Source organism: Macrobrachium nipponense, chromosome 21 (genome assembly GCF_015104395.2).
Source record: "Macrobrachium nipponense isolate FS-2020 chromosome 21, ASM1510439v2, whole genome shotgun sequence".
Classification (NCBI taxonomy): domain Eukaryota; kingdom Metazoa; phylum Arthropoda; class Malacostraca; order Decapoda; family Palaemonidae; genus Macrobrachium; species Macrobrachium nipponense.
In genome coordinates this window covers 9,895,883-9,921,581 of record NC_087212.1, presented here as the reverse complement: position 1 = coordinate 9,921,581, position 25,699 = coordinate 9,895,883, and the positions used below count along the sequence as shown (strand labels likewise).

The 25,699-nt window shown below is 37.1% G+C and overlaps 2 protein-coding genes across 5 annotated transcripts in view; one reads left to right on the top strand and one right to left on the bottom strand.

The window, feature by feature from the left end:
• On the bottom strand, positions 1 to 25,286 carry LOC135197628 (coiled-coil domain-containing protein 40-like). Its single transcript, XM_064224650.1, has 15 exons — positions 25,037 to 25,286; positions 21,041 to 21,198; positions 20,486 to 20,633; positions 19,319 to 19,452; positions 18,622 to 18,683; positions 18,011 to 18,155; positions 17,313 to 17,495; positions 16,748 to 16,890; positions 16,253 to 16,355; positions 15,341 to 15,518; positions 3,340 to 3,548; positions 2,020 to 2,235; positions 1,243 to 1,437; positions 810 to 968; positions 1 to 645 (listed from the first exon to the last, which is right to left on the bottom strand). The coding sequence occupies exons 1-15, from the start codon at positions 25,284 to 25,286 to the stop codon at positions 406 to 408; spliced, it is 2,523 nt and encodes an 840-aa protein (XP_064080720.1). The 3' UTR covers positions 1 to 405.
• The window catches only part of LOC135197770 (ras-related protein Rab-21-like), a 120,729-nt gene that overhangs the window by 30,506 nt on the left and 64,524 nt on the right, over positions 1 to 25,699 (top strand). The window lies entirely within an intron of this gene.

The following is a 25,699-nucleotide window of genomic DNA, read 5'->3' as shown; positions in this document are numbered from 1 at the left end:
TTTCCACATTTTTTTTATTAACGAATCGACCTATGTTTACATTTCAAGACTGGCTTTATTTGGAATTAGTCGTTTTGTTACCAAGACCTGACATAAAAATGGTGGTTATATTTTATTCTATTAAACCTCTGTCTACATATTCTGTTATTTGACATTTATCCATGTTCTGTATCTCTTTATATTGCTTTCAAACGCTTGCCTGCACTATCTTATCAAGCCTGTTTTGTTCTGAAACCATTTACGTATATTCTGCAATTAAATCTCTTATATTCTGCTATCAAACCCTCTATACTCTGCTATCAAAACTTTATTCATATTGCTAAATCATTTTCAGTCATCAATCCATCATATATGAAGTTTTATGAAAATATATTTAATTTACCACAAAAATATATGAAACTTTATTCAACCTTCAAGAAAGTTGTGGAGCAAATACTTTATATTTTTCAGCTTGAGTTCTAGCTGAGGATACCCAGCTTCTAGTTGAGTGATTATGCCCGTATAGGCCTGGGCACGGGCGACAAGTCTGGCCTTCAGGGACAGCTGGGCCTCGTCAGAAGGGGCGGCCAAGGTTTTGTAGCGACCTTCCTTCACCGCCGTCAGGTGGCGAAGCCGCGCTCTTTGCTCCTGAAGGCGTAGTTGTTCCTGTGCGGGAGAGTAACGTAAAGCAGTGCTTAATTGAGGAATCAATAGGCCTACCCATGAAAAAATTACACTACAAATTAATTATATCATTCACCAGAGAGGCTGCCAACCTGGTCCGATTAAGACTCGGTCTAGGACGACCGTACCCCTCGGAAATGACCCACCTCCTGCTTCTTGACCAGTTTCTCCTCCAGGTGTTGGGCTGCCTCCTGCAGAAGTCGCACGTTCTGGGCGTAGAGGCGCTCTTTCCTGTTGCACTCGTCCTCCAGTCGCGATCTCTCTTGCTTGGCACTCTCTGTGGCACCCTGGGTTTCACTCAGATGCTGTGGGGGAGATTTGTCGCACTGACTGACTGACTGATGCCTCGATCTGGCGGAGCTAATAATTCTTTTGTTTGAGGAAATTAAGTTTATTTTCACTGGTGAAACTTGAAAGTCCACATTTGTATAAACAGCAATGATCTTTATATATCACGGGACCATAAAGCTTTCCTTAATACGTCTAGGGTTCTGGTAAGCATTACAAGACATTTGTTACTGTATCTGCATAAATCTGTAAAAAATCATGTATTTTCGAACAAAACCCCAAGAAACACACCCTTTTCGACTTGATTATCTTCCTCTTCAGGATATCTTGATGCATCAGCCTAGTCGCCTTGGCAGAGTTGGGGTCCCGCCTGAGTTTGTCTATGGTAGCCATGGCTCGACCCTTCAAGGCTGCTTCGACCGAGACGCTCTGCTCCAGCTGGCTGGCTAGTTCCTTCTGGGTGGCTTCCAGGGCGCGCCACCTAGCCTGTAGGGTCAGGATCAGTGGTATTGTTAATCGGAGGATATCGTAAGTCTTTAAAATCTAAATAATTTTCGTATAAATCTGTTACTAAAAACTGGGCTATTCTGAGCTTAATTGCAAGTGATAGGTTTGTCGTGGAAAAAAAAATTGTCCCATGCGTTTAAAAACACACCATATACGTACAGTGTTTATATGTGTGGATGCAAAATTACTATTTATACAAACGTTAGAGCATTAAGAAACTGGCAAGGTGATTAAGACAGCAATTATTAATTGTCGACAAATTTTAAGGCGATTTTTACAACGCTGACTTAGCTTCTTATTCTCTTAAAAATATATGAAGAGCTAGATTTGAGTTTCAGCTCGTTTTGGGTATACCTTGTGTATGGTATCTAGGTAGATTTTTTTTTACCAGTTTGAATTCATGACCTTCAAAACTCGGGTTAAAAATGAGGTCTAAGAGTTACTGACTCTGACCACGGACTTCAGCACTCTATAGTACAATTGGTAACGGCCGGTAATGAGGACTGAAAGGCTATAAACTAGAGATAGCAAATGTATATATAAAGGAACAGCTGTCTTCACCTGCATACGGTTAATTTCAGTCTTCATAGCGTGCAGGTCTCCCTCTGTCCCGGTCTCTTTGCGAAGAGCGTCCCTGGCGTCCTTTATCTCGACTAGGTTCCTCTCCCACTCGGTCCTGATGCGAGAGGCTTCTAGGACTTTTCCTTCAACCTCCTCCTTCGTTTTCCTCAGGTTCATCATCTCCTTTTCCCTCTTGTCTGCTTCTTCGTTCAGTTCCTTGTGGGATAGGAAAAGCGATCATTATAAGAGCCGTTGTAAAGGCAATTTCTACTACTACTATGTCATGAACGTTATAGTCATTATAGTCAGTACTAACTCCTCTCTATAGTGATCGCTTGTGCTATATTGTGACAGTTGATATAGTTTCCTCCGTGACCGTGAAGGATATAGAGCTCTCCTCGCCATCATAGCTATTTGTGTTGATCAAAGGAAAACTGTAAGTAATTACATGTCAAGTTAACCACTGACTGTCATTTTGTACCATCGCAAAAATTTACCAAACTAACCTATACTACCACCTTACGGTTTCACCACAGTTTTAATGGATGAATTTGTTTAATTAGAAAGGAGTCACTTAAGAATTTTTTATTGGTAGCTGATTTGCAAATTTTGACTCGAAGGACGATTAACGGCAGAACAGAGGGCTCTTGGAAGCGACAGTAATCTGTAATATATGGCTAAGAATTACTTGGATAAATTAGCATTATTTATTTTGATGGGTTTGCACCACTGATTTTCCGTAAAATTATGGCTACCATGAATCTGTGTGTGTGTGTCTGTCTGTGTGTGTGTGTGTGTCATAAGAAAACGTCCATGTATATTTGCATTTTGATTCTTATCATTGTAGCTAAACCGCCGGTTATATTATAATTATTGTTAGATAGCTTAGTACTTGAGTAGGTTCATTACTTATAACGGTTTCACAGGGCTGTCCTCGTGTCCTGTCTCAGGTAAAGATAGACTATATTTCGAAGGGTTTATAGTAAGTGATTAAGTATTATCAGAGACCAGATGCAATGGATACGTATACATAGGCCTGTACATGGCTATTTTTTCTCTTTTATTTAAAAATAAACACTTTACAGGTCATTTTACAATAAGTACATATACAATATATGTAATTTATGAACAGAATCAATAAAATTATTTGGATAATTTATTACCGTTTGTGTATTCCGCCGTATCTTGACGCGACTGGCTATATTTACGCATAGGAATCTCTCTAGACCTACAAGTGTTATTGTGGCTCCAACGGGCCTGGCATGGACCTTTCGACCCGGGACTGCCAACTGAAGCTTTAAAATAATCTTTTAAACATACCTTCAACTTCGCCATGAGCTGGGTCTCGGAGGCGTCGCTCTCTCGGGAAAGCGTCTCTCTCGCCGTCTTCTCCTGATGGAGCCTTGCGTCTAAGGTCGCCACGGCACTGTGCAGGCGCTGCTGGGTTTTCACGGCGTCTCTCAGGCCGTTGCGTTCGGTCTCGACGTTGCCCTCGAGCCTCGTCAGGCGACTCCTCAGGATATTCAGTTCTGAAATGTAATGTGGTAGTATCGATAATTGTTTGTTTGTTTGGTGCTTTTACGTTGCATGGAACCAGTGGTTATTCAGCAACGGGACCAACGGCTTTACGTGACTTCCGAACCACGTCGAGAGTGAACTTCTATCACAAGAAATACACATCTCTCACTCCTCAATGGAATGGCCGAGAATCGAACCCGCGACCACCGAGGTGAGACGCTAATACCATACCAACACACAGCTCGATGCGATAGCAATAGGCTGATATTAAATGACTCGGTGATACTAGGTGCTGGTACTACACATGGCGGAAGCTCCTAGGGACGCCGTGTTTAGTACTAGCCCCTCGAGGATCAAAGTATTATGTACACTCATTTCTATATTGGGTGGTCGACAAATTATATTAATAAACGATATTTTCTTGGGGCTGTCTACTTTACATTTACCTTACGGTGTTTAGTACTATCACCTTGGAGTAGGTGACCCGTAGATAACAAGCCTGAGTAGCACCAATGACCCTTTCATATATTTTCATTTCCAATACTTAGAGTGTGTTACTACTGATGGGTGATAATAACAAAAGAAAAATATAAAATGTGATAACATTAGTACTATATTCCCTGGTCGATTCTCCCTCTGAAGGAGACGTGTGAGTGGGCTTAGGATATATATACATACATACATACAGCTACAAATGTCCCTTAATATCTTATTCGCTTTACCTCAGAATTAATATATTTTCATATATGTTAACTGAAGGGGAATTTTTAGATGATAACTTCGTCGGCTCCCGGGCGCAAACCTAGATACCAAGAAATCAGACGTACAGTGAAGCGCCTTTAACCACACAGCTACCACGAGAGGATTAAAGGACATTTGTAGCTTAATGCGTATATATGAATCACAGTGATGTGATCACTCATATATATATATACACAACATATATATATATATATATATATATATATAATATATATATATATATATATATATATATATGTATATATATATATATATATTACTTCTGTGCATCATCAGTCTGTAAAAGAGCAAAGAGACACATAAATAACATTCAATGATAAAAAGGAACTCACAAATATTAAAATGGTCTTAAAAATTAAAAATCAAAGTAAAAACAAACAAAGGTAAAGAGAGAGAGAACAACCCCAAACACCAACCGTCCATAATGTAGAGAGAAGATGGAATGACTAAAAAACCAGTTGACGAAGACGACGTCAACTATGCCAGGTATAGAGTTGCTGAGGAGGTATTGCTATTGAGTGAAGGAACAAGTTTCTTAATGTATAACGACTCGAGGGTAGTTAGGTGGTCAGGATTTTTGACATAATCTATTATTTTGAATTGTTCTTTTTTTATTTCGATTTTGCAATTAGAAGCGTGGTTCCTGATATTGGAAAATTCAGGCTGTTTTATTTTCTGACCAGTACGGAAGCTGAAACCCAGATGGCTACAATATCTGACCCTCAGCAGCCTCCGAGTCGATCCAACGTAAGAGCCCGGACATCCAGGGCAAATAAATTTATATATGACGTTGGATCTCATGAAGGGCTGAAGGCGGTCTTTAAAGTTAAAGAAGGAGCCAATTGTACAGGGATTATTTGTTATAAGTTTGACTCTGAGACAAGGAATCTCTTGTTCAATAATTCGTGCGAGATTGGACGAGAATTTGAAGTCAGGCATATATGGGATAGTTGCATAAAACAGTTTCTTAGGAACATCAAAATTAGGCAATGGTGGATGAAAAAATTTGGCAAGTATTCGATTGATCATTCTAAAAACTATTTCTTGTGGGAATGAATTGGCCTTGAAAAAGCTTAATAAAAACGTGATCTCATCATGAAAAATCTTCCAAGAAGATGAATATTTCAGGGCTCTATTGACTAATGTGTGAATGGTATTAAGTTTAAAAGATCGTTGACATGAGCTATAAAAATTATTAGTTAGTCCTGTAAAGGACTAACTAATAAAGATTTTATTAACAATATTCATCCAAATATTAATTTTACAATGGAAGTCGAAAATGAGGGAATTTTACCTTACTTGGATTTGAAAATAACAAGAATCAATTCTGAATTTGCCACGTCCGTTTACAGAAAACGTACCTTTACAGGACTAACTAATAATTTTTATAGCTCATGTCAACGATCTTTTAAACTTAATACCATTCACACATTAGTCAATAGAGCCCTGAAATATTCATCTTCTTGGAAGATTTTTCATGATGAGATCACGTTTTTATTAAGCTTTTTCAAGGCCAATTCATTCCCACAAGAAATAGTTTTTAGAATGATCAATCGAATACTTGCCAAATTTTTTCATCCACCATTGCCTAATTTTGATGTTCCTAAGAAACTGTTTTATGCAACTATCCCATATATGCCTGACTTCAAATTCTCGTCCAATCTCGCACGAATTATTGAACAAGAGATTCCTTGTCTCAGAGTCAAACTTATAACAAATAATCCCTGTACAATTGGCTCCTTCTTTAACTTTAAAGACCGCCTTCAGCCCTTCATGAGATCCAACGTCATATATAAATTTATTTGCCCTGGATGTCCGGGCTCTTACGTTGGATCGACTCGGAGGCTGCTGAGGGTCAGATATTGTAGCCATCTGGGTTTCAGCTTCCGTACTGGTCAGAAAATAAAACAGCCTGAATTTTCCAATATCAGGAACCACGCTTCTAATTGCAAAATCGAAATAAAAAAAAGAACAATTCAAAATAATAGATTATGTCAAAAATCCTGACCACCTAACTACCCTCGAGTCGTTATACATTAAGAAACTTGTTCCTTCACTCAATAGCAATACCTCCTCAGCAACTCTATACCTGGCATAGTTGACGTCGTCTTCGTCAACTGGTTTTTTAGTCATTCCATCTTCTCTCTACATTATGGACGGTTGGTGTTTGGGGTTGTTCTCTCTCTCTTTACCTTTGTTTGTTTTTACTTTGATTTTTAATTTTTAAGACCATTTTAATATTTGTGAGTTCCTTTTTTATCATTGAATGTTATTTATGTGTCTCTTTGCTCTTTTACAGACTGATGATGCACAGAAGTTTTATGTGCGAAACGTTTCGTTGTAAATAAACCTGATTCCTTTTAATCGTTGTATCATGGACACCTTCTGAAGCTCCTATATATTTATTTAACTGAGCCTCTATATATATATTGCTATTTTCAAAATGCATATTTCCCCTCTTTGAAATGTCATGTAGATTGTGTAACAGTTTTTCAGATTCCTAGATAGTTTAAAGATAGGATGTTTTAAATATGTGTTCAGATTTCGCATTACATAATGTAAAGAATATATATATAACATAGTGTGTAAAAAGAGAGAGATTTTCTTTGTCCGTTCGAAACTGCGACTGTTTCCCCTTTTATGTCAACACTTTGAGATTAGAGGGACTGCGAGATATCCGTTTGCTTTCCTAAATCTGTCAACACGTTTGATAAGCAATCGAATCGAGTCTTCGCGATGTTATCAAAACATGTCAATCTTAATTATCGCTTAACCTCCGTTTCGATTGGGTACGTGTCTGTTGAGCAGAATCGTCTTGTACGCATATGTCTTTGATCAAAGCCACGTGGGGATTGCACATTTTTTATGTGAAGTTGCGTCAGATTTCCGAAGCTTTTAGAAGAATTGTCTCAGTACGTTTTGTGTCATCTGCCCTGTCCAGTTTTTGCAAGGGAAGAAGATTTCATTATATCTTAGAACCTCGAGGCATTAACATCTCACTCTCGCTCTCTCTCTCTCTCTCTCTCTCTCTCTCTCTCTCTCCATCGCATAGCACTTTTGATCTTATATTAACGTAACGTAAATTGGTCACTTGTAACATTTTAGAATTTCAGAGTTGATATTTCTTAGAGTTTATTTAGTATTAAATAGTGTTTTTGTGGAATCTGAACAAACATTGTTTCGTAACGGCGCCTGGTTTTTGTGAAAATGTGAATCAAGCCTGCAGCAAAGAAAGAAAGAAGTTGGTATACCAAAGAGGTAAAGTGTTATATTTTTATTAGTTGCAACTAATAACGGTTAGGTAACAACTAATAACTAAAAGTTAATGGGAAAAGTGGTTAACTAATAACTAATACTATTTAATGGTTATGATGGTTTGGTTAACTAATAACAAATAACAGGTGGTTATGAAGGTTTGGTAAAAACTGTTGGTTACAATGTTTTGAGTGAAAAAGATTTACACTTTTACACATTGCTGATTTTTTTGTGTTTGTGTTTGTTTCATTTTGTGCATTATTTTCATTTTCTTATTGAAGTGTGCCTTTTTATTTTGATATTGTCCACATTTTTCTGTATTTTCATTTACATTCGCAATTTAATTGACTTAGTTATTTTCATTACTTAATCATTGCACATTTAAGTAAATTTAACACTTGTGAATTAATTTGGATTTACTTAGAATTCTTTTCAAATTTTATTATTGTTTAGCACTTGTGAATTAATTTCTAATTTTCAATTATTGCCTAACACTTTTGAATTTCAATTGAATTAATTTTTTGAATTTTGTGATAAATTAATTTTGATTTAATTTTACTTAATTTGATTCAAGAATTAATTAAACTTTACCTTGTTTTCAAGTAATAGTAATTTTCCCTGATATTGTGAATTTCACTTATAAATTTGAGTTTAATAATAAATTTTTGTATTTAAAATGTTTATAAGTGTTTTTATTTCTAACCAGTATATTTGCATTTAATTATGATTATATTTATGTTAGGTAGAAACATAGAGTGGTAATTGATTTGCTTTCCTTCAATTTACTTGAAATGACTTAGAACCAGGGAAGTACTTAGACTTCTGAAATCAGGGAAATACTTTGACTTTAAAGTTGTTGATGGAGTGACGCCCTTTGATTAATTTAATTACTTACAAGATTACCTCACACCTGTTTTGATGAACTTAGTCTGATTTTCTGCAATACTGGTAAGTGTTAAGGGATCACTGTTGCCTTACATCTTGTTCGGGTTGCCCCAGGTCCCTCAGTGTGAGGCACCTCTATGTCTACCAGAGAGTGCTAGTACATCTTCCGGTATATTTTGCATCTTCCAATCTTGGATGGTCTGAGATGCAGTTTAGATATTTGTCGAGCTTATTCTTAAACACATCTACGCTCACTCCTGATATATTCCTCAGATGAGCTGGCAACGCATTGAATAGACGCTGCATTATCGATGCTGGTGCGTAGTGGATTAATGTCCTGTGTGCTTTCCTTATTTTTCCTGGTATATTTTTGGCACTATTAATCTACCTCTGCTTGCTCTTTCTGATATTTTTAGTTCCATGATATTTTCTGCTATTCCTTCTATCTGTTTCCATGCCTGAATTATCATGTAGCGTTCTCTTCTCCTTTCCAGACTATATAATTTTAAGAATTGTAGTCTTTCCCAGTAGTCTAGGTCCTTAACTTCTTCTATTCTAGCTGTAAAGGACCTTTGTACACTCTCTATTTGTGCAATATCCTTTTGATAGTGTGGGTACCATATCATATTGCAATATTCAAGTGGACTACGAACATATGTTTTATAAAGCATATCATGTGTTCAGCTTTTCTTGTTTTTGAAGTGCCGTAACAACATTCCCATTTTTGCTTACATTTTGCCAACAGAGTTGCTATTTGATCATTGCATAACATGTTCCTATTTCATCATCACACCAAGGTCTTTAACTGCTTCCTTATTTGTGATGGTCTCATTATTAGGTCCCTTATATGCATATAGCTTTCTTTCTCTGTCTCCATAATTTATTGATTCAAATTTATCAGAGTTAAATACCATCCTATTTACCTCTGCCCAATCATATACTTTGTTAAGGTCTCTTTGTAGAGCGTTCCTATCTTCATCACAAGTAATTTCTCTACTTATTCTTGTGTCATCTGCGAAACTACTCACTACCGAATCCTTAACATTATTGTCTATGTCTTCAAATCATAATAACAAACAGTATTGCAGCTAACACCGTACCTTGCGGCACACCGGATATTACCTTGGCTTCATCCGATTTCTCGTCGTTTGCAATAACTATCTGTTTTCGTTGTGTAAAAATTCTTTTAACCATCTTCCTACTTTATCCACGATATTGTGTTTTCTAATTTTCTTCGCTAATATATTATGGTCTACTTTATCAAAAGCTTTTGCAAAGTCTAAATAAACCACATCTGTTTCATTTCCGCTTTTCATATTTTTGAATATGTTTTCACGGTGGACTAACAGTTGGGTTTGTGTACTTTTTCCGGGTACGAAACCATGTTGTCCTTTATTAAACAAATTATTTTTATTAAATGTTTCATAATATTTTTCTTCATTACCCTTTCATACACTTTCATTATATGTGATGTTAGACTCACAGCCTATAATTACTTGCCTCTAGTCTTGATCCACTTTTGAAAGTAGGGGTAATATACGCTAATTTGTGCTCATATATATCTTGCCTGTATCTACACTTTGTCTTAATAATATTGCAAGTGGCTTTGCGATAGAATGAACTACTTTCTTTAACAAAATAGCAGGAATTCCATCAGGCCCTGCAGCAGCTCCATTTTTAATTTCATTAATAGCCTGCACAATATCAGCTTCATTAATATCTATGTCAGCTAAATATTCACTATTTTCATCCTTACTTCTATATCATTATCTTCATTATCTATTCTAGGGGTGAATTCTCTCTTATATCGTTCTGCCAGTATGTTGCAAATTTCCTTTTTTTCATTCGTTAATCTCCCTTCAATTCTCAGAGGGCCTATTTCTATTCTTCTTTTATTCATCTTCTTCGCATATGAGTATAATAGTTTGGGTTTTTGCTGATATTTAATAGGGTTTTTTCTTCCAAGTCCCGTTTTCATTTTCTTTTGATTGTATAATCTTTTTTTCTGCATTTTCTATCTTACTTTTTAGTTCTATAACTTTCCATGCATTTTTTTCTTTTGCAAGACCTTTTTTCCACTTTCTGATTTTCTGGAACAAGATTCTTCTGTCTCTTGGTATGCATGAATGATGTTTACTTTTCTTCTTCGGTATATATTTTTCCACTATTATCTCCAATATTTTTATATAATATCTCCGTATTTACCCTTATGTCATCACTTACGAAAATGTTATCCCAATCTTTGTTTAATTCTTCATTAATTTCTGACCATTTTATATTTTTACTGTAGAAGTTGTATTTTCCATATCCTTCCCACTTTTTCATTTCTTGCTTATCTCTATTTTTCACTTGCTTTGGAATGAACTGTTAATTCTATGACATTATGGTCTGAAATACTCGCATTATAAACTATTATTTCTTTAACATAATTCATCTCGTTCACAAATACTAGGTCTAAAGTATTTTCCTTTCTTGTTGGCAGGTGATTTATTTGTTGAATGTTGTATTCTAGTAGCATAACTAATAGCTTTTCAAATTGCCTCTTATCTTCTGCACTACTATTACTCTCTTTTTTATATGTATAAGTACAACCACAATCTCCTATTCGTTCTTTCCATTCTACGAAAGGAAGTTGAAGTCACCAGTAGGAGAATAGTCCAGTCCTTGTGATTTCTACATATATCATCCAATTTTTCAATTATTAAGTCAAACTCTTTAGTATTAGGAGGTCTATATATTACTATGTTCATCAATTTTTCAGATTCAAATTCTACCGCTATTAGTTCACATTCTGAGTTACTATATTTCTCATATATTTTTCCTTGTTTTTTTGTCTTTCCCATATATTGCGGTTCCCCCTTGATTCCTATTTTTTCTATCTGATCTATAAGTTTGGAACCCTTTTATTTGATCATCATTCCCAGTCTCTTGGGAATACCAGGTTTCACTTATATTCATTATATCTATTTTCTTTTGCATTTTGGCGGGTTAGTTCTTGCGAAGTACTCTATTTTTCTTTTGAGTTACTCGTAACTAAACCCTGCGCATTCATCACTATGATGGTTTGCGTGTTTTCTCCTTCATTTAATACTGATAGTAATAAGGATTTTCATGTCTCTTTCCTGTTCTGGTATGTTGTTCTTTTTTTCATTTCCAGAAATTCTGACATTAAAAAATCCAACTTTTCCATAATATTTGATCTTCCTTCATCATAATTATTCATTTTGTGTCTGAATCTGCAATTTTTCTTTTCTCCCGTTTCTGCAATATCCTCTTGCATAATAAATACAGTTATTATCTCTTGAGTAGAATTTCGGAGCTGATGCTTTGAAATTCTTTGCTGACACCTCTGCATATCTCATTGGTGGTTTGCTTTTCTCTTTTACCTGATATTCTTGATTTCTCTCTTTATTTGTTTCTTTCTTATTTTGGATTTTATTACTTGGTTGGTTATTTATTTGATTATGATTCATGGCTACAGGGTGCATATATTTGCATTTTTGTCGAACTTACATCCTTTTCCTTCTTTTAGGTTTTTACATATTTTGGATGCAGATCTCTGCAATCATCCCCATATCCATCTAAGTATGCACATTTACCATATATTTCATAGTTTTGACATATCTTAGGATGTTTGTAGTAACATCTTTCTCCAAATCTGCAATTCCCTCTTTTCAAAAGGTTGCAGATTTTGTCTTTCTTGTCTATTTTTTCCTCTTTCCCGTCATTGTATAGATCTGGGTAGAGCCTCTTCGGGATTTGCTTTTCTGTTGTCATATCGTAATTATTTCTTCGTAGGTATGCTGCTTTATTGCCTCATATGTAGTATCAATGAGTATCTCTGCATCCATACTTTTATCTTGTTCTTTGTTTTCCTTATTTTTTTCTGTCATTTCATTTTTGTTTACTTCTCTTCCGTTTTCCTCTTCTTCTTTTCTTCTTCTTCTTCCTCTTCCTCTTCTTCTTCATCCTCAACTATTTGGTACCATTCAATCTTGATTTAATAACATTGTCTATCCATGATAGACATGTGTTGAACAAAAAATTCTTGTAATCTTTTCTCAAATCTTGTATTACCTCAGCACACTGTGGATGGGTCGGAATGTTGCATGCAGCACATTTTCTGATTAGGTTTTGTGGATTGACTATGCTATACCAAACCTTACCACATGTTGCATGCTTTTGGCATTCACTTTTTCCTAATGCATCAATTAGTATATTCACAAGATTCACCTTATTCATTTTCTTTGTCGGAATATGTTGGTTTATGTATATTTTCTTTATGAGTCTCTTGACCACTTGGATTTTATTTGGAACTTCTTCAATTATTTTCAAGATGTTTTCATTAGATTTGTTCCAGTTTGAAGGATTATATCCTTCTAATATATCTATGAATGCTTTTGTATCTTTTTGGTTAGGACTGTTGCTGATTTCATAGATGAGAAATGCCAGTTCCCTTCCATGCTACCTCATCGTATTGCGAATCTGCTAGACACGCCAAATTACGCCACCTTTTCCCGCAGTTGGAACTTACTGCCATCTTGTTCTGATTTATAGTATTACACTTGATAAACTAACTTAGAAGACGCTTTATCCTACTATTTTCACACTAATCTTATCACCGATAGTTCACGAACACTTCTAGATATTTCTCAAATTCTAGTCGTATGTTAAACTTGTGATATCTGTTGATTATTGTGACTTCACGCGGGTACGTCTCACCAAGCAAGATGGCTACTACGAGAGTATTCAGTCGTTTAAACGTGTTATGAGGGTTCAGGTGTCTGACTTTTGGTGAGGTATAATTGATGCATGGTAACCAGATACTTGGCACTTCGTAACAATATATATATATATATATATATATATATATATATTGTTACGAAGTGCCAAGTATCTGGTTACCATGCATCAAATATTACCTCACCAAAAGCCAGACACCTGAACCCTCATAACACGTTTAAACGACTGAATATTCTAAAGGCAACAGTGATCCCTTAACACTTACCAGTATTGCAGAAAATCAGACTAAGTTCATCAAAACAGGTGTGAGGTAATCTTGTAAGTAATTAAATTAATCAAAGGGCATCACTCCATCAACAACTTTAAAACTCTAAGTATTTCTCTGATTTCAGAAGTCCAAGTACTTCCCTGGTTCTAAGTCACTTCAAATAAATTGAAGGAAAGCAAATCAATTACCACTCTATGTTTCTACCTAACATAAATATAATCATAATTAAATATACTGGTATAAATGAAAATACTTATAAAAATTTTAAATACAAAAATTTATTATTAAATTCAAAATTTATAAGTGAAATTCACAATATCAGGGAAAATTACTGTTACTTGAAAACAAAGTAAAGTTTAATTAATTCTTGAATGAAACTAAACAAAATTAAATCAAAATTAATTTATCACAAAATTCAAGAAAATTAATTCAATCAAAATTCAAAAGTATTAGGCAATAATTGAAATCAGAAATTAATTCACAAGTACTAAACAATAACAAAACTTGAAAAGAATTCTAAGTAAATGCAAATTAATTCACAAGTGTTAAATTTAATCAAATGTGCAATGATTAAGCAATGAAAATAACTAAGTCAATTAAATTGTGAATGCAAATGAAAATATAAAATAAAAAGACACACTTCAATAAGAAAATGAACAAATACACAAACAATGGAACAATCACAAACACAAAAATACGCAATGTGTAAAAGTGTAAATGTTTTCACTCAAAACCTTGTAAACATCAGTTTTTACCAAACCTTCGTAAACACCTGTTATTAGTTATTAGTTAACCACAGTTCCTAACAATTATTAGTTAACCACACTCCCTATCCATTATTAGTTAAACACAATTCCTATCCGTTATTAGTTATTAGTTGCAACTAATAAAAATATAACACACTTTACCTTTTTGGTATACCAACTTCTTAATTTGCTGCAGTCTTGTCTTACACAATTTCACAAAAACCAGGCGCCGTTAAGAAATAATGTCTGTTCAGATTCCACAAAAGAAATTAAATAACACTAAATAAACTCTAAGAAATATCAAATATGAAATTCTCACAAGTTACGAGTGACCAATTTACGTTACGTTAATATAATCTCAATGATGTCGAAGAGAGAGAGAGAGAGAGAGAGAGAGAGAGAGAGAGAGAGAGATCTGACTGCCTCGAGGTCCTAAGGTAGAATGTAATGAAATTTTCTTCCTTTACGGAAACGACAGAGCAGATGTGATACAAAACGTTCTTGTCACGAATGCTTCCAGTAGCTTTGAAATCTGATGCAATCTTCATAAAGAAAATGAGCAATTCCCACGTGGGACTTGACAAAGACATACGTGTACAAGACGAGTCTGTTAAAAAAAAAGACGTACTCTACTCGATCGAAACGGAGGCTGAGCTGTGACAATTAAGATTGACATGTTTTGATGACAACGCAAGACTCTAGCTCGCTCGCTATCAAACGCGTTGACAGAATAGGGAAGCAAACGGAGATCTCTGAGTTCCTCTAATCTCAAAGTGTTGACATAAAAGTTAAACATTCGTAGTTTCGAAAAGACAAAGTAAAAATCTCTCTCTTTTATACGTTATATATATATTCTTTTACATTAAGTAATGCGAAATCTGAACACACATTTAAAACATCCTATTCTAAGCTATCTAGGAATCTGAAAAAATGTTACATGACATTTCAAAGAGGGGAAACATGCATTTTGAAAGTAGCAATATATATATAGATATATATATATATATATATAATATATATATCATATATATATACATATATACACTCTATGCAAAGACCTCGTTTTAATTGGCTCCTTATACTAATAAAATAATTGTTCTTAACCAGTCATCATGCGATTTAATTCCTTCACTGACTGGCCTACCTTGGTTCAACCTAGTTAGATTCTGCACCAAGCGTTCTCGATTCTGCTGTGCTTCCAAAAGATGGCGCTGGACCGTCAAAGCTTCTTCTTCTAGGGCCGTTTTTTCGGCCTCCCGGTCACGAAGGAGGGGGTCCTGGAGAGGCGCCTCTCTCTCTCTCGCGGGCGGGGCTTCGCTTCCCTGTGGAGGAAGGTGATTTATCGATAGCTTTATCTATTCATTGTATTAGGAACCTATTGCTTGCTTTCAGGTTATGTGCTGGTAAGGTATACTATAGAGCCATGATAGTTTTTATCAAGGTTCTTTGATTGCGTGGACGGAGTGCGTGGATTTTTAGTAGAAATGGTACTATATGGACAAAGTTTCTGTCATAAAACATCTCTGTGACACCGAAATTAACGAAGACGACCAGTTTCCCTTTTTAAATCAGGCAAATCGGCATTTTTTCCTCAGTCGTCCATTACACAGAAGGATAATTCAAGCGATATTGTTTGGATTGAATAACTCATCTTAAAATGAACTTAGCGTGCTTTTCTCTAGTAACTTGGACGAACAGTTTCTTCGAAAGCCAAGTTATGCCTGCAATTTTCATGGCCATTCCCATAAAGTCAAGTTATTTAAATGAAGAATCAAGTTATTTACGCTAGGAGCTTAAGACATTTTAATGGTAACCAAAAACTAAAAGTTTTTTCCATTAAAAATAAAGCTGCTTATGCCAGGAATATCTGTACCATTCCAGTAACTAAATAAAAAAAGTTTATATTAAAATAAAGTTATTTACACAATATTCAGTGCCTTTACCAGTAACTTGAATGATATGTTTCTTTTAAAAACCAAGCTATTTAGCTCCAGCGATTTCAAAACCTCTACTAGTAACCCATGAGAGCAGTTCCCATGAAAGTAAAGTTACTTACACCAGCAATTTCGAGAGCTTTGACGAGATCCTTGTTGATTCTGTCAACTGCGCACTGGTTAGCGCTGATCTTCTCTTGTCCTCTGCGCAGGTCACTCTCGAGTCTGTTGATAAAAAAGTCAAATTAAACTTTCGATTCAATACCATACAAACAGTTTTTTAAAGGATTAGTGGAGGAAAGAAGTTGAAGTTATGTGACATCACTAGGCTGAATAAAAAGCAAAGTTGTGTGGGTAAAGGGCTTGTTTTTTCTTTTTTCCTGTAAGAGTTTCTGAGAATTTTCGTGGTTGTCAACTTTTTAGGAGAATGTTTTGTCGCTTTTCTTTTCTCATTCTCCTTCGTGTATGTTTTAACATTCTCAGACCTTCAGCCAACGGCCGTAGTACCACGTTGAAAGCACCGCCTCTCGTCCGATCACACTTCATAAGCCAGCTTACAAGGTAGAATAAATCCAAAATGTATGAGTTATATGTTCTGAGAGAGATGTGTTATATACCTGACTATATCAGCATCAAGTTTTTCGACCACGAGTTTTGCAGCATCCCTGTTTGCAGTCTGTGCCAGAACAGCAGCTCTTCCGTCGGATGCTTTCAGAGCAGCGTCTGCTGCACTGCGTTCCCTCTCAATCAGTTCGTCTTCCTGGTCGAAGAAATACGACAGTTATCGCTTGATATCATAGGCCTATGGAATGTAACTTCCAAGCAGACAGCTGGAAATGTTCTTTAGTACTAAGCGTGCAAAGTCCTCATGGGGTTGTAAACGTAAAAATTAAACATAATGGTTGAAAAATTGATGGAATAAATAGTTTAACAATTGTAGATGTACACTATGAAAGCTTTCACGTCTTTCAATGAACGTTATAATATCGGAAAAAAATTTTTATGAACAACAGATTGGAAGTCAAAGAGATATGCAAAAATCACCAAAATGTTCTAAAACATCTTTTGTCTAAGAAATAACATTAAAAATGTTCCATGATTCAATATGAAAGCAATGAGCACTGACCATGATGCCATAGGACTAAAGAAATGATTTGGTAGGAGAGCGACCATTCCACTCACCAGGTTCCTGCACTTCTGCCTGATCTCTTTGATGCGCCGACGGACATTGTCTGCGGATTTGGATATGGCCGTGTGCTCGCCCACTTTGTCAAGGGCGAGGTCCTCCAGACGGCGATGGCGTTCTGTGGCTGATCTCAGGCGCCTGTACACGCCCTCCAGCCTACGGGTTTCCTCTTGCGCCTCCTGGTGGTGGATATTGGGAAGCGATTAGAAAATGAAAGGAAAGTATATATATATATTTTTAATAAAGGTCTGCCATGGTAAGAGTGCATTGTCATACTGCTACTGTATAAGTGATACAGATGAATAATAATAATTTTATTGTTCTAAGGAGTCCAGAATAATTTTAAAAAATGTTAAGAGTTCGTGTATGATTTATTTATTTATTTATTCATTTTTTGGACTGAAGATGAACCTAGGGAAGTGTTCGAAAGATTTATATAAAGTGTTTTTCAATTATACACGAACTCTTAATTTTTTTTATTATTATTGTGGACTCCTTAAAACATTATATTACACTCGTGATAGAGAGTTTTTTTTCCAAATAATTCTATTATTATTCAGAAGCTGAATAACTGCAGATAGATCATGAAAAGTTTTAAAAACACACATATACTTGTGTGTGTGTGTGTGGCTAAAGAAGCAGAAAGAGATATTGGTATATTTCAAAGAATCAACAGTGATTTATCAAGACATACCTTCAGCAATTGCCGATGCTGAGTCTCCAAATGTTCGACAACGTTAGCCAGTCCCTCGTGGCGCTCAGCTAGCTGATGGGACTCGTCTCGAACCGTTGCCAACCGTATGCGCCTGGTGGTCACCTCTCGCTCGTGGTAAAGCAATCTGAAAGCAGGTTTATCAGTTCAGTTAATTCATTTGTTTATCCTTTTTATTTGCACAGAGGCTACTACCCTGATACTATTCTCCTTGCGTTTTAATACAATTTTATCTATTTGTTACTTTATCAGTTTTTCTTTTTTAATAAGTGGGGTCTCTTCTTTTGTACTTCCCTTAACCTCGTCTTACTTCTTCGCTATGAATACCATAACCTTTGGAAGCTTGAATTTCATAACATATGGAAGCAGTGATGTTTTTTTTTTTGGGGGGGGAATTTTGCAATTAACATCACAAATACAAAAAAATAGTAATAATAATAATAATAATAGGCACCATCTGGCAACCCTCTGCGCCCTCCTTGGAAGCTTCTGCCTTCCCCCCAATTTAAGAATCATCGACTTAGTAGACTTCATGATGACTGGCTGATAATAATTCAGGTTCAGTCAGATCATTACAAGTCACTGGACTTTACCTGACAGAATGTGCTTCATGCTTCATTTGCATCTCTCTGACGGCTTTTCTTGTGTTGTAAAGCTGAAAAATAAAAGACCAGATCTAAGGCCCCGTCCACACGGCCGAGCTTTTGCTCGACGTACTTTGTTCGATGTGACGTCAGAAGCGGAGATACAGGGATGAGGTTCAGACTTTTCTCGCTGTTTCTCCGCTTCTGACGTCACATAGGACAAAGTTCGTCGACCAAAGCTCGACCGTGTGGACGGGGCCTAAGATTAAGTCATTGTCTCGTTTTTGTATTATGTGATTTTTAAAAGTGACCACCAAGTTAATTTGGTTATCACGTGTTTACCATGTTAATTTGATCATTAATGTGACTAAATTGATTTTGTTAATTAACGTAAATACTAGCATGACTTGATCATATATTTGACCACCTAACTGGTCTGTTAATTCACGTGACCTTCAAATCAGTTTGATCTGCAGTCGTGGTATATCAGAACAGATTTTGATATTTATCTGTCCACACACAATTAACCTGGACATTCGTGTGATTACTTAATTAATTTCGTCACTACGTAACCACCAAATTAATTTGACCAACAGTAATTTCTTATAAAAAAATATGATCACAAATTATATCAATAGTCTACAGCATGGTGCTTTTCCCAGACATCATCACCAACATCACTCACTCTCTCTCTCTCTCGGCTTACCTCTGCCCGCAGTCCCGCGTGCTGTGCCAGAAGCTGCTGCAAGTGCTGTTCCGCCTCGCTCTGTTCCTGCGAACGCCGCTCTAGTACCAACACGTTGGCCTCCCACGCCCTTCTTACCCCGACGGCCTCCAATTCTGGCGGAGAACGGAAGAAGAAGTAAGCCAATGAAGTGGTACATTGTATTTTGTTTTGTTTGTTTGGTGTTTTTACTTCGCATGAAACCAGTGGTTATTCAGCAACGGGACTAATGGCTTTACGTGACTTCCGAACCACGTCGAGAGTGAACTTCTATCACCAGAAATTCACATCTCTCACTCCTCAATGTAATGGCCGAGGATCGAACACGCGACCACCGAGGTGAGAAGCAAACACCAAACCAACCACGCCACTGAGGCGCTTAAGTAGTACATTGGATCTAATAAAAGAAGCTAAGTCTTCTACTAAAATAAAGAAGAAGCGTATGGTGTTGTGCCGTCAGTGCACCACGTAGGCATTACATGAGGTTCTTTCCAGCGTCCCCTCGACCCCTAGCTCCAGCCTCTTTCATTCCTTTTACCGTACCTCCGTCCATATTTTTTCCGGCAGACTGTCCACCCTCTCTAACTACTTTCATAGTGCAACTGCGAGGTTTACTTCCTGTCACACCTTACATTCAGTTTCCCTTCTCAGCACTGAATGACCTTGTAGGTCCCAGCGCTTGAGCTAAATTCTATATTCTATTTTTTTCTGGTGAAAAAGACTTGAGTTGATGCTGAACCAACGTCTCCTCGTAGGGGGGTAGTGCCGTCAGTGCACCCTCATGTGGTGCACTGTAGGCATTACTTAAGGTTCTTTGCAGCATGCCCTCGGCCCCTAGCTGCCACCCCTTTCATGACTTTTACTGTACCTCCTTTCGTATTCTCTTTCTTCCATCTTACTTTCCACCCTCTCCTAACAATTGATTCATAGTGCAACTGCTTTGAGGTTTTCTTCCTGTTACACCTTTCAAACCTTTTACTCTCAATTACCGTTTCAGTGCTGAATGACCTCCTAGGTCCCAGTGCTTGGCCTTTTGGCCAAAATGCTATACTCAATTCAGTTCTGATTCAACGCCTAAATGGAAAGAGTTTTGTGCGAGATATAAAGGTTTAGTTATTTATTTAGAAAGTTACGGTCCTTCTGTCTTACCCAGCTGCTGAAGTTCATCCTGCTGGAGGCGAGCGCGATCCTGCAGCGCCTCCGTCAGTTCGGCCACCTCGGCGGACGCCTGGTCCAGGGACGTGAGCGTCGTCCTCTCTCTTTCCAGGGACGCCATCAGGCGTTCTACCAGCACGTCCTGGAATTATACAAGTTAGACTTTGTAGAACAGTAACCGGAGGATCTTTTTGTTATTTGATTCATACTCGGTAAAAGCAACGACCCCGACTAGGGATTAAGCCAGAGGAAGAAGAAGACTTCGTTTTTCGATTTACAAGTCGTCATTATCTTAGAACATATATATAAAAATGGATTTAAAAAGAAGCGTTTCACTTTTATAAACAAACTCGAATGTTTTGTACAATGATATAATCTAACCTCTCAACATAGAGAGCCTTCGGGCCTGGGCTAGCCACGGCATTGGTATATACTATACACATTAACTTCTGGATATTAAAAAAAAAACATCATGGTCTCTTCTTGAGATGGACAATCAAAATCAGGACAAGTCTTCAATTCTATGTGGAAAATTAGGAAAAGTCTTACCTGGGCCATCTTGTCTTTCTCGAGGTTGGCCCTGTCCCAGGCGGTGTTGTGGAGAGCTCTTTCGAGGGTGGTGACGTCACCGTCGCTCTGCTCCTTAGCAGCCTTGATGGCTGCCACTCGAGCACCAATCGACGATATCTCCTGCTTGAGGTGAGACTCTGGAGAAAAAGAGAGAGAGAGAGAGAGTTATTGAAGGAATATTTTAGGTTTCTGTCGTATCTTCTGGAAGCTTGAATTTCAAGTCGGTTGCCTCTGTGGGTTTGTGTCACATGAATAGGCCTAGGTTACATCTTGCCTTTATAGGCCTAGGTTTCATCTTGCATTCATAGGCCTAGGTTATAGAAAGCCGTTTTGGTCGCTAATCTCACGAGTCTTTGCTTTAAAAGTAACCTAAGGGATCTTCGTAAATGTCTAGAAATTGGATGGTTTCATCTTCTGGATGTTAATGATTTCGGTAATGTTTCTGAAAGTGGCTTGAGACGAAAGCTTCGAAAAGGGGTACAAATGTAGAAAGTGATAGATTGGTTTTATATATGTGTGCGCGCGTGTGACTACGTGGGTGTGCTTAAGTATTTACGCATTTATAAGCTCGTCCGGAGACAAGTGCTTAGGCAGTGCATCTCTGTATATGATGAAGTAGTGATTTATGGTGATCGATACTGGAGATAAAACTCAGTTCCGTCTAGACAGAAATTAATGTAAAAACGGTGCTATAAAGGAAAAGTCACGCTCAGCCGGCCCAGTGATTTCGATTTCGACTTGATTTCTCATCGAATTCAAGAAGCAAATCAGAGTAAATGTTGCATCGTGACCTGCAACATAAACCAGTGATAGTTTCTTGCAACGCCAGGTTGCATTAAATCAGTCAGTGAATTACTGGTACGGTTTTCCTACTTGCCTGTGTGTCTTTCTGTATTGCTAACTATATCTCTCTATTTACCTGTATCACTCTATAACAGCTATATTTTATAGCTATCTATATATCCATCAGTCTACCTGCGTTTATCTATATACCTGCCTATCTAACTGTCTCTTTATAGAGCTATCTGTATCAATCTGTCTACCTGTGTCTATATAGCTGTCTATATTCATCCCTACCTTTATTTATCTATATAGCTGTCTATCTAACTGTGCCTATTTATATAGGTATCTACCTGTATCTATCTGTAAATCTATCTACCTGTGTCTCTCTACGTATCTATCTTTCTACCTTTCTGTCTATCTCTGTAGCTATCTATACCTGTATTTATCTATATGACTATCTATAAATGTATCTATCTGTGACCATCTACATAGCTATCTACCTGTGTCTATATGTAAATCTAGCTACCTGTTGTCTATCTACGTATCTGTCTTTCTATCTCTGTAGCTATCTTTCTACCTGTCCGTCTATCTCTGTAGCTATCTATATCTATCCGTCTATCTCTGTAGCTATCTTTCTACCTGTCCGTCTATCTCTGTAGCTATCTTTCTACCTGTCCGTCTATCTCTATAGCTATCTTTCTACCTGTCCGTCTGTCTCTGTAGCTATCTTTCTACCTCTCCGTCTATCTCTGTAGCTATCTTTCTATCTGTTCGTCTATCTCTGTAGCTATCTTTCTACCTGTCCGTCTATCTCTGTAGCTACCTTTCTACCTGTCTGGCTAACTCTGTAGCTATCTTTCCACCTGTCCGTATATCTCTGTAGCTATCTATATCTATCCGTCTGCCTGGTGGACAGGAACACATCAAAACGAATCCTTACCGTGTTTCCTGGCCTGATGCAGCGTCTGTAGGAGTGTGGTCTCCTCCTGCCGCGCCTGTTGCAACGAATCCTCGGCCACGAGTCGAGCTGAGCATGTCTTCTGCCGCTCCGCTTTCGCCCTGTCCAGATTCACCTGCGGGAGGTCCAACGAGATGTTCAGATAGATCATTAAGGGATGCCATTATCTCTAAATTACGTCCAGGTTCTTCACAGTCACCTGTATCTGGTACATGATGATTTGTAATGGTTTGCTGAGGTGTCAGTGAAAATCCTGCTGTTTTTCTCCCGTTACACCTTTAAACCCTTACTGTTAATTTCCATTTCAACTCAGAATGACCACAACTGTCTTCATTCCAGCTATCACTAATTTACGTGCAAGCCTTCTCTTCTATCACAGGCTCTGGAATTTTTTTATTTTTCCTACGCCTGTTTTTTTCCAAACATACCCCTTCTTCCTTTTAAAGAGGTATATAGGTCTTCTGTATTTCCTTAATCGAGAAGTCTCTCTTATTTCATATTTCCCTAAACGTATGTTCCCACCAATAAAAATAGCCCAAGATTCTAATTTCATCTTTACCTAAGCGTTTTAGTCTAATTCGACTCACCTGAGCTCTGGTCACGGACTGTTGAATGTCGAAAAGCTGGGCTTCCCAGAGATACGTTTTCCCTCTTGAGATCCTCCGTCTGTTGGTTCTGTATAGAAGAAACGAATAGGAAATGGCATGACACATGTACTGGAAGTCTGGAACTGGAAACCTAGAGTCCTAGACAGGTACAAACACGATTACGCTGAAGCTCCGGCCCTTTTCTAGAGTTGCCAGGTGTGGTATTATGACCACTATGTGTCCGAAGATTTATAAAAACTGTCTCTTCATTTTTCTTGCCCGAGAGCTTGTGGTTAATAACAGAAAGTTGGCCATGGCTGGGTTCGATACATAAGCAAAATATCTTGAAAACTGGTGATGTTGAGAAATAATGCATAAATTTTTCATTTTGAAGCCAGGTGATGTTTGGTAACCGAATTTTCATATATGCGTGCAGTATACCTAGGGTGACCATTTATTTGACTTGCGAAAGGGGGACAAAGGTATATAGTAAGCCCATGCGCACTTGCACTTATGTTGATTCGTTATACATTCAGAAGTTTAGTACATAAGTATATTCAATTACAGGTGATGACAAATGAGAAATTTAACAATCAGTGTTTTTATTCAGACATTATCGCTGACATTTTAAGGTCTATCAATTAGTGTTTTTATTGACATTATTGCTGACATTTTAAACAGAAAATTATTCTTTAAATTTTAAGGAAAATTACAGACATTATTTAAAAAGAAAAAAATTCTTACAACATTCTTTGGCTTGATTTGATCTTTACTAATTATATTCAATAACAGGAAATTATAAATTAGGGGTATCAATGACATTGTTTTTATTCAGACGTTATTTATGCTGATATTTTAAGCAAAAATTAGTCTCTAGTTTTTAAGGACAATTGTAGTAATTACATAAAAAAGAAAGGCTGAAAGGGGGACATTAGGACGTCCCACCAAGACCGCAGTTTTGGGGGATAAAGAGTACACAAAGAGGAACTGTCCCCCTCAAAGGGGGACGTATGGTCACCCTAGGTATACCTTCCAGTACTGTTTGTGTGTGTGTGTTTACATTTGATTGTGATTGTATTAAGTATGCAGAACTGTATTAGTTTTAAATACATGCATACGTACATAATATAATGACTGCTATGTTTTATTATTTAAAGAAATATTGCATTCCTAAGCGAAGCAAATTCCATATTCTGCTTAAAAAAGAAAATTCAAAGAAATAAATCAGTAACGAGAGGAAAAATCAGATAAATGAATCAGTAACGAATGAAATAAATCAGATAAATAAGTCATCAACGAAAGGAAAAATCAGATTAATGAACCAAAAAGCGACAGAAAATCAGAGAACTAAATCAACAACGAAGGAAAAAAAAGCACTGAAGAAGGGAACCAACCAACTGACGAAGGCGAAGCTGCAGCTGGCTCTTCTCCTCTCGAAGCTGACGCCTTTGGCCTCTTGAAGCCGCGTAGAAGGGGATGGTCTGGACCCAGGGTCTCTAGAACCCCCCGCCACGACGGCCCGCCTGCGGGTACTGTGGACGAAAGTTTGGAGTAGATGTAATATATTAATATATATATATATATATATATATATATATATATATATATATATCGTTGAAGTAATCCTAAAAATAACAAAGAAACGACCTTGAACGAAAAGACCCATCAGAAAGCTGGGATCAATACCTAAGGGCATGTCCTCGTCAGCAGCAGCTCCTGACGAAGAGGGTGGTGGTGATATGAGAGGAGACAACACGCCCGTAGGTGGAGATTCCTCTCCGTGGTCTGGAAGGTCTCCTTTTCCTCCTCCTCCCTCCCCCTCCCCCTCTTCGTCTCCATCATCCCCTCCGTTCTCTTCTCTCTCTCGTATGTCCTCCATCTCCAGATGATCGTCCATTGTTTATCGTTTTCTGACCACACCTTCAATGAATTTAGAGACGAATAAATAATAAACACGTTTATATGATCAGTGATTCTCTAACAGAATCGAACATTTGCAGAATATATCGCTCAACAATGTAATTAATAAAATTAAGCCACAGTTAAGTAGGGGTCATTCTACCAGGTTGACCAATTTTGAATCTGAGGATATAAAGGCTGGAATACTTATGACGAGCGTCCTTTTCAAAATCCGGATAAGTAACAGGCTTTCATTTAGTATGAATATTATCTTGATAAAAGTGGTTAGTTTACTTATATGATTTTATGACAGTCGTGTTGAAAGTTATGGATGAATTCATGGGCCCCTTTTCACGAGTTGTCAAAAAGTGTATTAGATATTTTTTACGTGGCTTGGAACCAAATCGTTAC

Coding starts and splice junctions, on each gene's coding strand:
- LOC135197628 (XM_064224650.1), bottom strand. CDS start 25,286: ATGGACGATCATCTGGAGATGGAGGACATACGAGAGAGAGAAGAGAAC. Junction 15,519..16,252: donor AAGCTCTCGAAATTGCTGGT/GTAAGTAACTTT, acceptor CTTCCTCCACAG/GGAAGCGAAGCCCCGCCCGC. Junction 646..809: donor AACTGGTCAAGAAGCAGGAG/GTGGGTCATTTC, acceptor TCTCCCGCACAG/GAACAACTACGCCTTCAGGA.